The following is a 12847-nucleotide window of genomic DNA, read 5'->3' as shown; positions in this document are numbered from 1 at the left end:
AAGCTGCCTTGTTTTTCAGCTCTGTGACAGTGCATTTCAGATAATACATTAGGTTTTTAAACTTTCTTTTTTACTTAGAATATATTAAAGAAAAATCCCAATTTGTAAAGGAACATTTAATCCTTGATTTCATTTGAAGTCAGTCAGAACACTATTACATTAGACAGGTTTAATGGCTGATTTAAGGGGGTTTTATTACATTTATCTTTGTTTTATTGAATTAACTGTCGCTGTACGTTTAGATTAAATTTGTGAATCATGTGCAGTGGGTTTCAGAGTTGCTGTATGTCAAGTTTGTTTGGTTCAAACTCAGTCAATACTCTCATTCAGAAATTCAGTCAAATAGTTGTTTAAGGATGAGTTCTATGTCTTTTCTCTCTGCCTTGTCTCCTCTGCTGCAGGTGGTTCTGATAGTGAGCGGGAACCTCAGTTTCCTCAACTGGCTGACCATTGTTCCCAGTCTGGCCTGTTTTGATGATGCATCGCTGGGCTTCTTGTTTCACTCTGGACGTGGAGCCAAGAAGGCCGTGCTGGAGATGCAGAGTGAGGATGCAGCTGGACGCACCCCCAAACCCAACAAAGGTATTAAGATTCATGTATATTTTAGATAATATATATTTTTACTTTCCGTTTTCAACTTCAGTCTGTTTTTCTGTCATATAGTTGGTATCTCATTTTGGAACTGAACTTTTATTACGAAATGGGTCGAGAGAGAGGCTAATGGGTATAACTTGCTTAAAGTGGGTTTGGTGATGTTGGAGAGGGAATTATGGGAAGAAAAGGGATTAGCATTTGGACAGCTGAGTAGCTGGGAAAACTATGACATATGGTTTATTGGAATTTAATGTGATTCTGCTTACATTTTTACAATACAGACTGGTTTAAATGTGCTACATATGTTATAGTGGCCCCTCTCTAATTGGTCACATTGGACCCATTAGTGTAGGATGTTGAATATAAAATAGGCTTATACCTGGAGTGTGAGCATGTTTTAATCATTTGAACAGACCCAGAAAGTCTGTCTTAAGCCTGCAGTGCGGAACTTTTGTCTCCCCCCTCTGGAAGTGAGAGTAAATAACTAAACTAATAAGTTAAATAGTCAAGTTAGTGAATGGCTAAAGCCTAACTTAGCCAGCTCGGCTCTATGGGTGCCCTTCAGCTCTGGCAAACCAATCATTATTGGTTGACGTAAAACACATCATTACGAGTGTGCCAGAGTTTGAAAGTTGTCACGTACACCAGATTTAAAAACTTTGTATACTGTGAAATACAGAGAGATTTATCTGGTGGTGATAGACTTAATCAGCCTTGTGTGAACTCGTTTGATAAGGGCTAGAATGTAACAGATGTTTATTTATATGTAAAAGTCCTACCCTCTAGCTTTAAAGTCAAGACATTTTAGTTGGATTATGTTAATGCCTTTAACATGCCTGGGATTAGCATGCAGACACAGGTAGGAAGGTACTGACGTGGCCAACATTTGTCAATACCAGCCGTCCCATGATCTAACTGGTCAGCTTTTCCACCGAGGAAGTATAAAAGCGATCACACACACATTCAGCATTCACACAGAGACTTCTACTCTTAGTAGCACCGACTCTGCGCCCGCACAGGAACAAACAAGGCACCAGTAAACAAGTGATGAATTCTATCCTAGGCAGGCGCTAACAAATATGTCACCTTGATTTAAGTTGTAATTACAGTTTTCCCCCAGACCTCTCAGTTTTATTAAGAAATCCTGGAATGTAGCCATGAGATGCATTACTTCTCTAAAAGTCAACGGAATTGAACAAGTAAACAAACATTGTGGCAGCTCTTTTAGGCCAAACAGAAGCAATGACATGCATCACTCTCTACAATTTCATCAAATTTGGCTCAGAGTAGTGTTTAGTGTGTAACGGATGGACAGACAAACTGGAGCTGAGCCATAGTTCTGTTCATTTTGTTGTTAAAAAACCGTATCCTATATCCCCTTTACTCAGAAATTTGAGATGTAATGAAGACAGATGTTTCACTTTTCCATTCCACCCTTTCTCTTTGTGTGTGTGAATATGTGTCAGGTATGCTGATACGTCGGGTGGTGAACGTGTCTTTGGGTGTTCTGATTGGCTACCTGAGCATCCCCGTTGTGATGAACCTGCTGAGTTCCAGACAGGTGATGAACACCTCCTTTGACCCGATGCGCATCGTCAATACCTACGGGGCCTTTGGCAGGTACAGTCAGGGGTCACTACTGGGGTCATAATGCCAAACAGGAATACTGGGTTGAAAACCACTTTTTATGCATTTTCGAACATCACAAGGCATCCTATAGGATAATCACATTATTTGGTAATCAAGCCATCATCTGTGTCACCTGCATTGCCACCTGTGTTTTACGTTTTATGGCACCAAAAGTCAAATTCCAATACAATTTCCAACAAATTGTATCAAAACTAAATAATAATAATAATGAAATAAAATAAAATAATAACTTTGCTCCTAACCCTCCCCCAAAAAATGGCATCTTACAGTGATATCAATGACCTGACGGACAACAGAGCATCTGCAACGAGTTTCTCAGAAGATTCAGAAGCATTCACTTTGATGGCTCCATGGGATCTCTATCATTCATGGAAACAACAGATTCTTTGATTGTCAACCTGGAGAGGCTACAGAAGAAAAAAAACAAGGCTCTCTCTGTATTGTTTAATACTAACAGAGTACTGGAAAGCCAAATGCACCCCCAGAGGTTTAAGAATTCAGAAAGAACTCACCATTGGGAGAGATAATGAACAATTTTGCCGAAAATGGTATGAGATACTGAACAAATGTTCCTTAGACCTTATGCTGCTCATCATTGAAGAAACTAAATCACAACTTGCTGCCACAGAAACTGAAATACAAAAACAATCTGCTCAACTGAGAGAAATCTTCCTATCACAAAGAATTTGTTGTGACAGAGAAGAAGATTAAGGAAACAACAGAATTCTACTGTAAAGATGTACAAGCAATGAAGCTCAGGACATTCTGGAGAGACACTGTTGACTATCGAGATGACAGAGTGTATCCATGGCTGCACAGGACGTGATCTCGTCCACCATCACCTAGACAGAAATCCCAACAACCCAGATGTCTATACAAGTCACAAGTATACAGCTCTCGGCAAAAACAGCAAAAGACGGCAAAAAACACACCAAAAGGAAGGTTCCTCTTGATTTTTGATTTGTTCTTTTGGCTGGATTGATGTGTTTTAATTCATCCACAAGATGGTGCCATAATATGTCAAGCAAACACAGCTGGCAACGCAGGTGGCGCAGATGACGACTTGATTACCAAATGATGTGATTATCCTGTAGGATGTCTTGTGATGTTCAACATAGTATTTCTGTTTGGCCCCTGTTGAAGGTGTAAGTCGAAATGGGCTTTGATTCAACACAATGCTGTTAAAATAAAGAAGATGATTAAACTAAAGTCTGTGTGCGGTCGTCCTCCTTCAACTAGTTAAGAGTTCCAAGGCTGCCAGCACCAACATAAATTTGATGGGGTTGAGGTGTTTCTTCATTTGACCAGTATGCAATTTTTACAAATGTGATGTGGAAACTTGAAGCCTCTGGTGCACTGACAATGGACTTTGCAGTGAAGTAGGAGACATCTTCAAAAGCAGAGAAACTTTTGAGATCAAATATATTTACATATTCACTGATTCTGGAATATTTAAGGAGGTAGAAGGAATAGATGCCATTTTAAGGATTCTAACGTGGTAATTATACTTTTTTGTGGAAAAATGAATCAGACATTATTGTTCCAAGCAGAGTATTTTTATATGTCTTAATACATGTGTGGAAGGGATCTTTAATTTCGACATTTTCATCCACCGTCCACCCTTCAATCTTCTTTCTTGCTTCCAATCCAAACCTTTGTACCCACTATACCTTTTAATTCCAACCCTCTCTTTGCAGCATCACCAAGGAGCGAACTGAGGTGATTTTCCAGGGCACTCTGAGTCAGGATCCCAAGGACCCTGAGGCGGTTTGGGAGGAGTACCAGTTCTTGTGTAAGCCAGGAGACCTTTACCGGCGGCCGTGCCTCATATCACCTTACCACTACCGCCTGGACTGGCTGATGTGGTTTGCTGCCTTCCAGGTGAGATTCTGAACAACTGCAATTCTCAGTCCAGAGATCAGGAGACTCCCAATGTGTTAGATTTCCATTCCAAAATAATGCAAGAATTGTGATAAAATTATTCCTGATACATGTATTATTTATGAAAGCACCCTGTTACTGCCATACAGTATTAATTGAACTAGGTTGAAACACAAAAACAGACATTTCTAGATGGTGTAAGAGTTCACCAGTGCACCTTTCTTTCTTTTACCAGCTCTCATGACTTTTGTAGGACTCGTGCCAATAATGTTGACAGTGTCAGCTGCTCAGTTCTGCATGCTGCATCAAGAATCCACCTATTGTGTCTAGACACTAGGGGGCAGTAGTTTCATGCGTTTACTTCGACTCAGTTTTACAAGCTCACATTTGGTATAATCTCTCTTTTGACCTCTGTCTTTTAGTCTTTAAGCCACTCTACATCTGTGTTTCTCTGTTTCTTGTGTCATACTCCTGTTTTTCTCTGTGTCTGTCTCTCACCTAAATGTCCTCCATTCTCACATTTATGCCTCTTTCACACCCTGTGTTATTATTTACTCCTTTTCTTCCTGTGATTTTTCTTATAGTTTCTAACAGTCTCCATTTCTCATACAGACCTATGAGCAGAGTGAGTGGGTGATCCACATAGCAGGACGCCTGCTGGCCAACGACAGCACAGTCCTCTCCCTGCTCGACCACAACCCCTTCCAAGGGGGAGATCCTCCCAGGTAAACATTTCCACTTTTAATTTCTGAGATAGTTTATTTGTCCTATAAAGATCAAGCTCTGTTTACAGAAATATCTGTCATTTAATGTGTGCAGGCCGCCATCAATCAAATGGCAATCCATACTCCTAGGAGAAAATATTTTCTGTCCTATAGCCCCCTCTGTTGATGCAAAGAGCAGATCATCTTTTTTTAAATTTTGAAAAATAAACACAAATATTGTATTCATATAATATTAGGCTGTGTTGTTTCCCAGAATGCATTTGTGACAATTAAAGACTAACAAAGAAGACTAACAAGTAGTGGGAATGCTATCTAGTGACTGAACCATCAAGTTTCATAATTATTATCAAGGCTATCACACCAGAGACTTGTTCATGGAATCAATTAGCAATACTGTATTTCGACATGGTTTTTAAAATGTGTCTTTAGTTTTGCATTATTAAAAGGAAGAAAAAATTTATTTTTTTTTTGGGAAATATCAGAAATGCTCCTTTTCCTCTCAGCTAGCTGGAGGGGCGTGTTGGTATCTGTGTTTGATTGACAGCAGCTAGGAGGCTGCCAGAGTGCCAGTGTTACAACATACAGAACAAGAGACAAAGTAAACAAACTTGTGTTGTAGCTACATGTCGTGGGCTGACATTAGCGGTGCACTTTTCCCTCGTGAATATTTGTTTGGTTACAATCTTACATATTTGTAAGTTAGATAAGAAGGAGACTTTAGCAGGATAGCTAATGCAGGTTGTTGTTCAGAGTCTGTGGCTCTCATGTTGTGTAGCAGGATGCTGTCAGGCTCAGTGTGACCATCTGCTCTGCCTATGATAGAACGCGATTTGATTTGGTCCATCAATAAGGTCTCCATGCGTAGGCGGAAATATAAAATATACATTTCTCCATTTTGTTTATTTGATTTTTTTTTTCCAGAAAATGCTATTTAATGTCAGTTGGACTTCTTTGGCTCATGATACTCTTTTCCATGTTCTTCTCCCTCTCAGGTGGGTCCGAGGTGAACATTTCAGGTATAAGTTCAGCCAGCCGGGCACTGCCAGTGCAGCGCAGGGTAAGTGGTGGCTGAGAAAACGCATCGGAGCTTACTTCCCTCCTGTGGATCTGGAAGGACTCAGGGGCTACTTCCAGTCCAGAAACTGGCCCCATCCACATATACCACGTAACCGGAACTAAAAGCATGACCCCCTGGCATGACCTCAGACTGCAGTACCAAGAGGTAATCAGAGGACTACAGAGGTTGTGCTTTGAAAGGGGTGACTTTAAGTTCAGTTTTAATGTGACATAGCTGGAATTGAAGACAGCTTACAGGGACCAAGGATGCCATCAAGTTTTTCAGATTGCAAGGTTTAAACCAAACATCCTGACATTTGAATATGACTGCAATTTCAAAATTAAAACAGGTCTACCCATCAGGGTGTAATTGCACTGATGAATTATGTTTGTCCTTCTACAGCCCACCCCCATCCACTCAGCCCCCTCATGGAAAAAGGGAGTTTTTGTACTGTGCTGATAATTTGTCTCTAACTGATTTCTGTACATATTGACAGAAAGATGATTTTGGATAGGTTGAACATTCTGGGGCTGCTGTGTCTGTATCTTACTAGCTTAGCTGTGGTTTAGAAAGGGTTCAGCTAAGCCTAATTCTCATATCAAGCCATACTATCAAGCTTCTCTGCCATTACCTGCTGTCAGATCATCTATTGTGCCACTGTAGCCAAAGTGTCCAGCCGTTGTTCTTGTCTGCCTGCTCCCTGTTCAGAGTTGTTTGCCTCTGCTGACTGCTTGCCAGTTGCCGACATCTGCCTCATTTTAATCCTGCCTTCTTGGTGGCTTGTTAATGTTTTATCAGAACCGTCAAAACATCTGGATATACACTGCGGGAGGCGGGAGGCAGCGGTAAGGTGTAGAGCAAACAGGTGTTTATTTCACCAACATCGATGAAACATGATTTCTGGTCAAATTATTGTGGACCACAGGACAGCTTTTTCCAACTTAAAACATTAAAAGAAAAAGTCTAAAAATGATTTTTCTTGTTTTGACTTTTTTATTTGAGGCACTCTTTGATGCTAAATATAGAAATCTTGCACTGTGTCAGCTGCACTGCCCTGAGTGTTCTCTGCCAACTTCCCCATGTTGCATCTTCAAATGGAGTGTGTTCAGTCAGGTAGCAGAGCTCCTCTGCCAGCTGCTGGCACTCTGCTGAAATAACTAACATTACAAGGTTAACTGGCCAAACACACACACAGATGGTGTCTGAAGTCTAACCTTACAATTCTGATTATTAACCCACAAAATAATAAAACATAATGTAATTAGCATACTATTAGGCCTCCCCCTGCTGTTCTATGTCCACTATTGCTTCCTTTTTTGTTGCTTTCTCTTTTCTCTTCTTAGGACTGTTCTTATTCTCCCTTGTTATGCTGCAGCTGAGCTGTCTTTTTATCATTTGTGGTCACCCAAAGACAGCCCTGAATGAACATTTAATTAAACGTTAAACTTTCATTGATTCTGAGATAAATCATTGCATTTTCTTAGAACCCTGTACCCTGATGTGAACACAAAGTATCTATAAAGCCACTTTATCCCATGGTTTACTCTTTGTTATCCTGAGCATGTCTTTTCCTGGACCGGTCTAGTTTCTCATCCTTGGGGCTGTTTCTCATCTCTTTTGTCACCCTGAGACTCCTGTAGGTGTTTTTTTTTTTATTTTAGGTCTGGAGTCATTTTTCATCTTTTGGTTTCTTGAAGTCACCAATAGCAAATCAATATAACTCTGAACAAAAAGAAAGAATCATTGCATTTTCTCAGACAACAGGATTACTGTAGATACTAAAACATCTATAGAGCCAAAGGGGTTACCTTTTTGTTTGTCTGGGTGTCATTTGTCTCTATACTGGATGTGTTTCTCATTTCTTTTCTCGTCCTGTCACTCATCTCTGTTCACATCTGTGGTGTATTTTTCTTAAAATCTGGGGTTTTAAAGTCACACAAAGAATGGCCTGAACAAAAAACAAAAAAACACAGAGAAACCTTTCATTGATTATATAATAAGTGCATTTTCTTGGACAGCTATTCATTAAATACCTATGTAAACATACAGTTTTACTCCTTTAAACATAATGAGTCCCATCCCTTCCTTTTGGTCCCCAGTGTGGACCCCTGCACTGGGTACTGGCCACAAGAGCATTGTTCTCATCAGTGCAAGATCAATCTAGTAAGTTATTCAAATAAAATGTGATCAGATAAGATCACATAAAATCAAAATTTCAATACATATTTCAAAGAACATTCCCCTGGAGGGTCACCTTCCTGAGGTCCAGCAGCTCTCTTACCTCCCCTGCTGCCACACTGCCTGTTTCTCTCCATCATTAGAGCCTGCAGGTTCCTCACCCACCTGGGCTCGGGGCCAGTGGTTGTCAGTGGGGTTTTGGGGGATTCCTGAGGGCTCGTAGGGAGGGTGCTCCTTCTTCAGTTCTCTCAGGCGAGCTCGCTGTCAGCAGCTTTCTGAGGATGGTGTTGTGATTGTCTAGCAGCACACAGGTCCAGTGTTCATCCTCTGGCAGTGGAGGGGGGCTGCCTGGGGGGGAGAGCTTGGAGGGAAGCTAGCAGAGAACAAGCTAGAGGAGGAGCTAGACGAAGAAAGTAGTTGATGAAGTAGAAGAGGAGCTGAGAGAGGAGCTCGGGAACCAGCTACAGGATGAGCGGGGAGAAACCAGGTGGAGAGGAGCTGGAGAAAAACACAGAAGAGGAGAAGTGAAAGGGAGAGTTTGAGGGAGAGCTAGGGAGGGAGTCAGGAGGTGTAGGAGGCTGGGGAGGAACTGCTGGAGAGGGATGGTGCTGGTATCTTCTGGAGGGTCAGTCTCGGGCTGCTGGGTTGGTTGGGGTTTGGTTTGAGGACGGCAATCCAAGTGTAGCGCTGGACAGTCTGAGAAACAGAAACAAAGCCAACCTTTAAACTTCTGCTGCACATTGAACCTAATGACACTATCCATCACAGTCCTAACAAAAGAGGTTTCTTGCTATTCTTCTTTTCACTTCTTCTGCTCTCCCTTTTTTGGCATCTGCCCCAGATCTACTTGTAAAACTGATGAAAAATAGACTTAGAACTTGTGTTAGAACTTGTCTTATCTTTTATAAAATACACCACAACTAAGATTGAGCATATTAGCTTTTATTAACAGGCCTAATCACTGAACAGATGAGGTGCATGTATGAAGTTTATGACTGAAACACCATCATCTGTATAATCCTAAAGATGCAGACAGAGAGGAACAAGCTTGTGCGTATTAAATCACCAAATCATCTGAACTTTTAATCGTGAAACACATAACTGAAGTTATTTCTATTTGTATATGTTGTCACTTCATTACCAAATGATGTGTCATGTATGTATTTTGCAGTATTTCAGTGCCATTTTTGTAGCAACAGGACTAGATTTTATACAACTCAGGCTTTAGTTATCGCAGTAGGAAAATAAACCTAAGATTTTACTGCAGCATGTATTTCAATGCTATATTTTGTCTAAAAAAAACTGTAAATACAAAATGACTTGTTGGCTGCTGGTCTTTTTTATGAACGAGAAAACAATTAAAATATACAGATATAGCCTAATATATTGTCAAAAGTAATGATCTTTTTTCTGTTTTGAGTTGGTAACATGCCTGTTCGTTTGGGTTTCATGCTAATTTTCCAGTTTTTAATTAGTTTATTAATCCTTAATTGTTCAAAGATGAGATCATTTGTCCTCATTCCTGCTGTGAACATTGTGCATTTGTTATTTGGGCTCCTTACAGAGTTCAGTGTTATAAATGTCAGTTTGTAAGTGTCACTCAACAAATACAATACATTAAAAACTTCCATCCTCCATACCGAAACAGGTTTGGTCTGTTTTAGTTGGTCGTCAGTCGAAGTCAGGGTGAAAAACATGGTCGCCTTTTTCAGAAATCGTCAACTGAAAAGTTTGAAAATCACGACATGTCTTCTTTGCTGTTGGTCTTGTAAAGGGTGCACCACCAGCACTGGTCATTTATCAGCCACATCTCACACTGAAAATTAAACATTTCATCCAATAAAGTTTGCTTTCAGTCTTTCTATCTATATCTATATAGTTCATTTCAAGAAGTTAAAAACCACACACTGTCTATTTCATTTAATCTAAATCTGTACACAGTATCTGTCGTTCATATAAACTCTGAAATAACAGGAAAATTAGTTTTGGTTTTAGTTTAATTCCTTGCTGAACTGGGATTTTTCTGACACTAACCAGTAACACACACCACATGATTTGCACAGACCAGTAGGTCTACAATCATTATATCAGTAAATATCAAATTATATTTGGATAAAATATGATCAAATATACATTCAGCTTTCAAATGGAAGTTAAAACATCGGTCTGTTTTACACTGAAGTCTAGACAGGACTATGTGAAATCAGGTGTCTATTGTTGAACTATACGCTTGAAAGAGAGATAAAGAGAAAGTTCTATATTTAAAAAAAACAAGGTGAAATGTAGTATGAATTTAAACATAGAGCCAGTTGGCCCCACCATCTTTAGAGTGTGTATTACAGTAGTGCAACAAGCTTGTGTGTAGGGTTTTTCCATTGTTTTTGGTGTAGTAGGTTTGTAGTAGGAGTTACAGTAACACAAAGAGGCCAACAGATGGAGCTGTTCTCCAGGTAACTGATGCCATCTACGTTTTGTATTTACTCTCTCAGATTCACCACTATGGCAGCATTTTCCTCCAAGTTAACTTCCACTGAGTGACTTTTTGAGTGACAGACATCCTGTTCAGTCTCGCCTTTTTGCAGTTAAGCTGATGTCAGAGCAACAGCCCCTGCAGGACTGCCAAAATATCATTATTTAGGTTTTTTTCCCTCCTATTGTGCCAGAGGAATGCAAAAGCACAGCAACAGACTTATCAGTGTGGTTTTATGTTTGCTGGCCACTAAATTAATTTATCTCTGTCAGTAACAACAGTAAAAAATGTATTTTGTTTTTTTTTTTCTAATAATGTGACTCCAAAATAAATTGTTGTACATCTTCTTTCTCTATGTAATTTATCAAAATCATCTGTGCCTCCTGTTTTTTTGTTTTTTGTTTTTTGTTTTTTGGCTCAAGATTCTAAATATCAGGTGAAGATATTTTTCAAACAGCTGCCTGAAGCAACCTGTTATGTACGTGCAGTGCATCTTAATTATGTATTGGTGCAAAAAGATAAGATATTTATTAACTCGCCCATTCGAGTTTGTGATTTGGTTTAAGCAGTGGATGCAGAAACATTCAGCAAAGTCATCAGTATGAGACTCAGGTCCAGAACCAACCATGTAAGTGTCAGCAAAACAAACCATCTGTCTCCTCTGGTAAAATAAATATGAACCTCTTACAAATGGCCATTTGTGTCTGCTTGTGTAACACAATGGATGTGTGCTTATGAAGAATGAGCAGTCAGTCTTTATCTGACCAAGTTATATCCACCTTGCTTAGATTAATATGCTGTCACCATAGTGATGGAGATGATGAAGTGTGGTCTTTAGACCAGAGAATGAACGACCACTGACATGTATGGAAACCCAAAATGTTCAAGATTACATTTTAAAAGTAATTCTAAAACAATAATCACTTGAATAAGTTTTGTAAAATGTATAAAAGTACCAGTTTGTTTGTTATTTTGGACAGTAAGGTCACCTTTTATTTAGCTTAGTGTGCACATGCTAACCTACCTAACCGGCTAACTAGCTAGGTCAGTATGTAAACTTGAATTATTCCTCAATATTAAAGTGAAGAGCCAAGCTTTGTTTGAAATCACTCCGGCATTCACTCCCAATATAATACACACTCACTCACTTCGTCTATCGTGGCATTAAATTGAGTTTTCTGGACACTTTTTTTTTTTGGTCCATTGTGGGAATATTTCAGGATACTAAAGTGAGAGTTTCTCACTCACAATTTGGACACTCAAATAAAATGGCGGAGAGTAAATATAGTGCACTATATAGTGAATAAGGAGTGATTTGAGACACAGCCCAAGTGTTAACCTCATTAGCTAGCTGGTTAATTCAGACACACCTTGGCAGTCTTTTTTAATGTATTTAATATTGAACACTTTGGGGCTTCATAAATATGTACTATAGGTGATGTGATATAAAGTGACAAATTAGGTTATACAAGGCATAAATAAACAGGCTCATCCAATCAGTGTGGTAGTAGGAAGGAAGTCAAGTCAATTTTATTTGTATAGTCCAATATCACAAATCAAATTTGCCTCAGGGGACTTTACTGTCTGTACAGCAATATAATATCTTCTGTCCTTAGAACCTCGATTCGAATAAGGAAAAACTCCCTAAAAAAAACCCTTAAATGGGGGGAAAAATGGAAGAAACCTCAGGAAACAGAGGAGGGACTCCTCTCCCAGGACGGACAGATGTGCAATGGATGTTGTGTGTACAGAATAGAACACAAAGTACAGAATGCAGCATTGAACAGGATAACAAAATTATAATTGATTTAAGATATATATGAAGAATGTGATAAATAGGACGCCAAGCAGCTTCCATGTGCCACCAGAACAGAACAGGATCTGAGTGACACGACCTCCATCACCATGGAGACCTGGCAGGAGGACAGACTACACATACACACAGGGGAGACTCATTCACATACACGGGAGAAGAGACAAGAAAAGACAATATTCACAGAGGAGAGAGAGAGTAGGATAAAGACATCATTCAGAGTGAGAGACATGAGGTGAGGCTGAACTCCTGCAGGATGGGGAACCAGATCCAGAGGAGCTCTATCAGAACATCAGTGCAGGATGGCTGTGTGTACTCCTGTTGTTCGTGTCTCATTGGTTTTGACAATGCATCACTCTCACAGCATGGATGTTTTTAATAGTCTCTTCATCAAACGTATTTGCATCCTGTTTGTTGTGTTCTCCGCCTCCGGACCGCAAATAAATTTCCCTGCAGAACTGCTTTCGCAGCTTTCTTGC

At 39.7% G+C, this 12847-nt stretch overlaps 1 protein-coding gene across 1 annotated transcript in view; it reads left to right on the top strand.

The window, feature by feature from the left end:
- Window positions 1-9730, top strand: part of lmf1 (lipase maturation factor 1) — a 34573-nt gene extending 24843 nt beyond the window's left edge. The window contains exons 7-11 of the mRNA XM_044337262.1: window positions 402-582; window positions 2061-2214; window positions 3942-4125; window positions 4738-4850; window positions 5843-9730. Of these exons, the coding sequence (XP_044193197.1) occupies window positions 402-582; window positions 2061-2214; window positions 3942-4125; window positions 4738-4850; window positions 5843-6029 (819 nt within the window). The 3' untranslated portion in view covers window positions 6030-9730. The remainder of the gene's footprint in view (window positions 1-401; window positions 583-2060; window positions 2215-3941; window positions 4126-4737; window positions 4851-5842) is intronic.
- The last annotated feature ends 3117 nt before the right edge of the window (window positions 9731-12847 follow it).

Source organism: Thunnus albacares, chromosome 20 (assembly GCF_914725855.1).
Source record: "Thunnus albacares chromosome 20, fThuAlb1.1, whole genome shotgun sequence".
Classification (NCBI taxonomy): domain Eukaryota; kingdom Metazoa; phylum Chordata; class Actinopteri; order Scombriformes; family Scombridae; genus Thunnus; species Thunnus albacares.
Note: the sequence above shows the minus strand (reverse complement) of the source record. Positions and strands in the feature narration are given on the sequence as shown.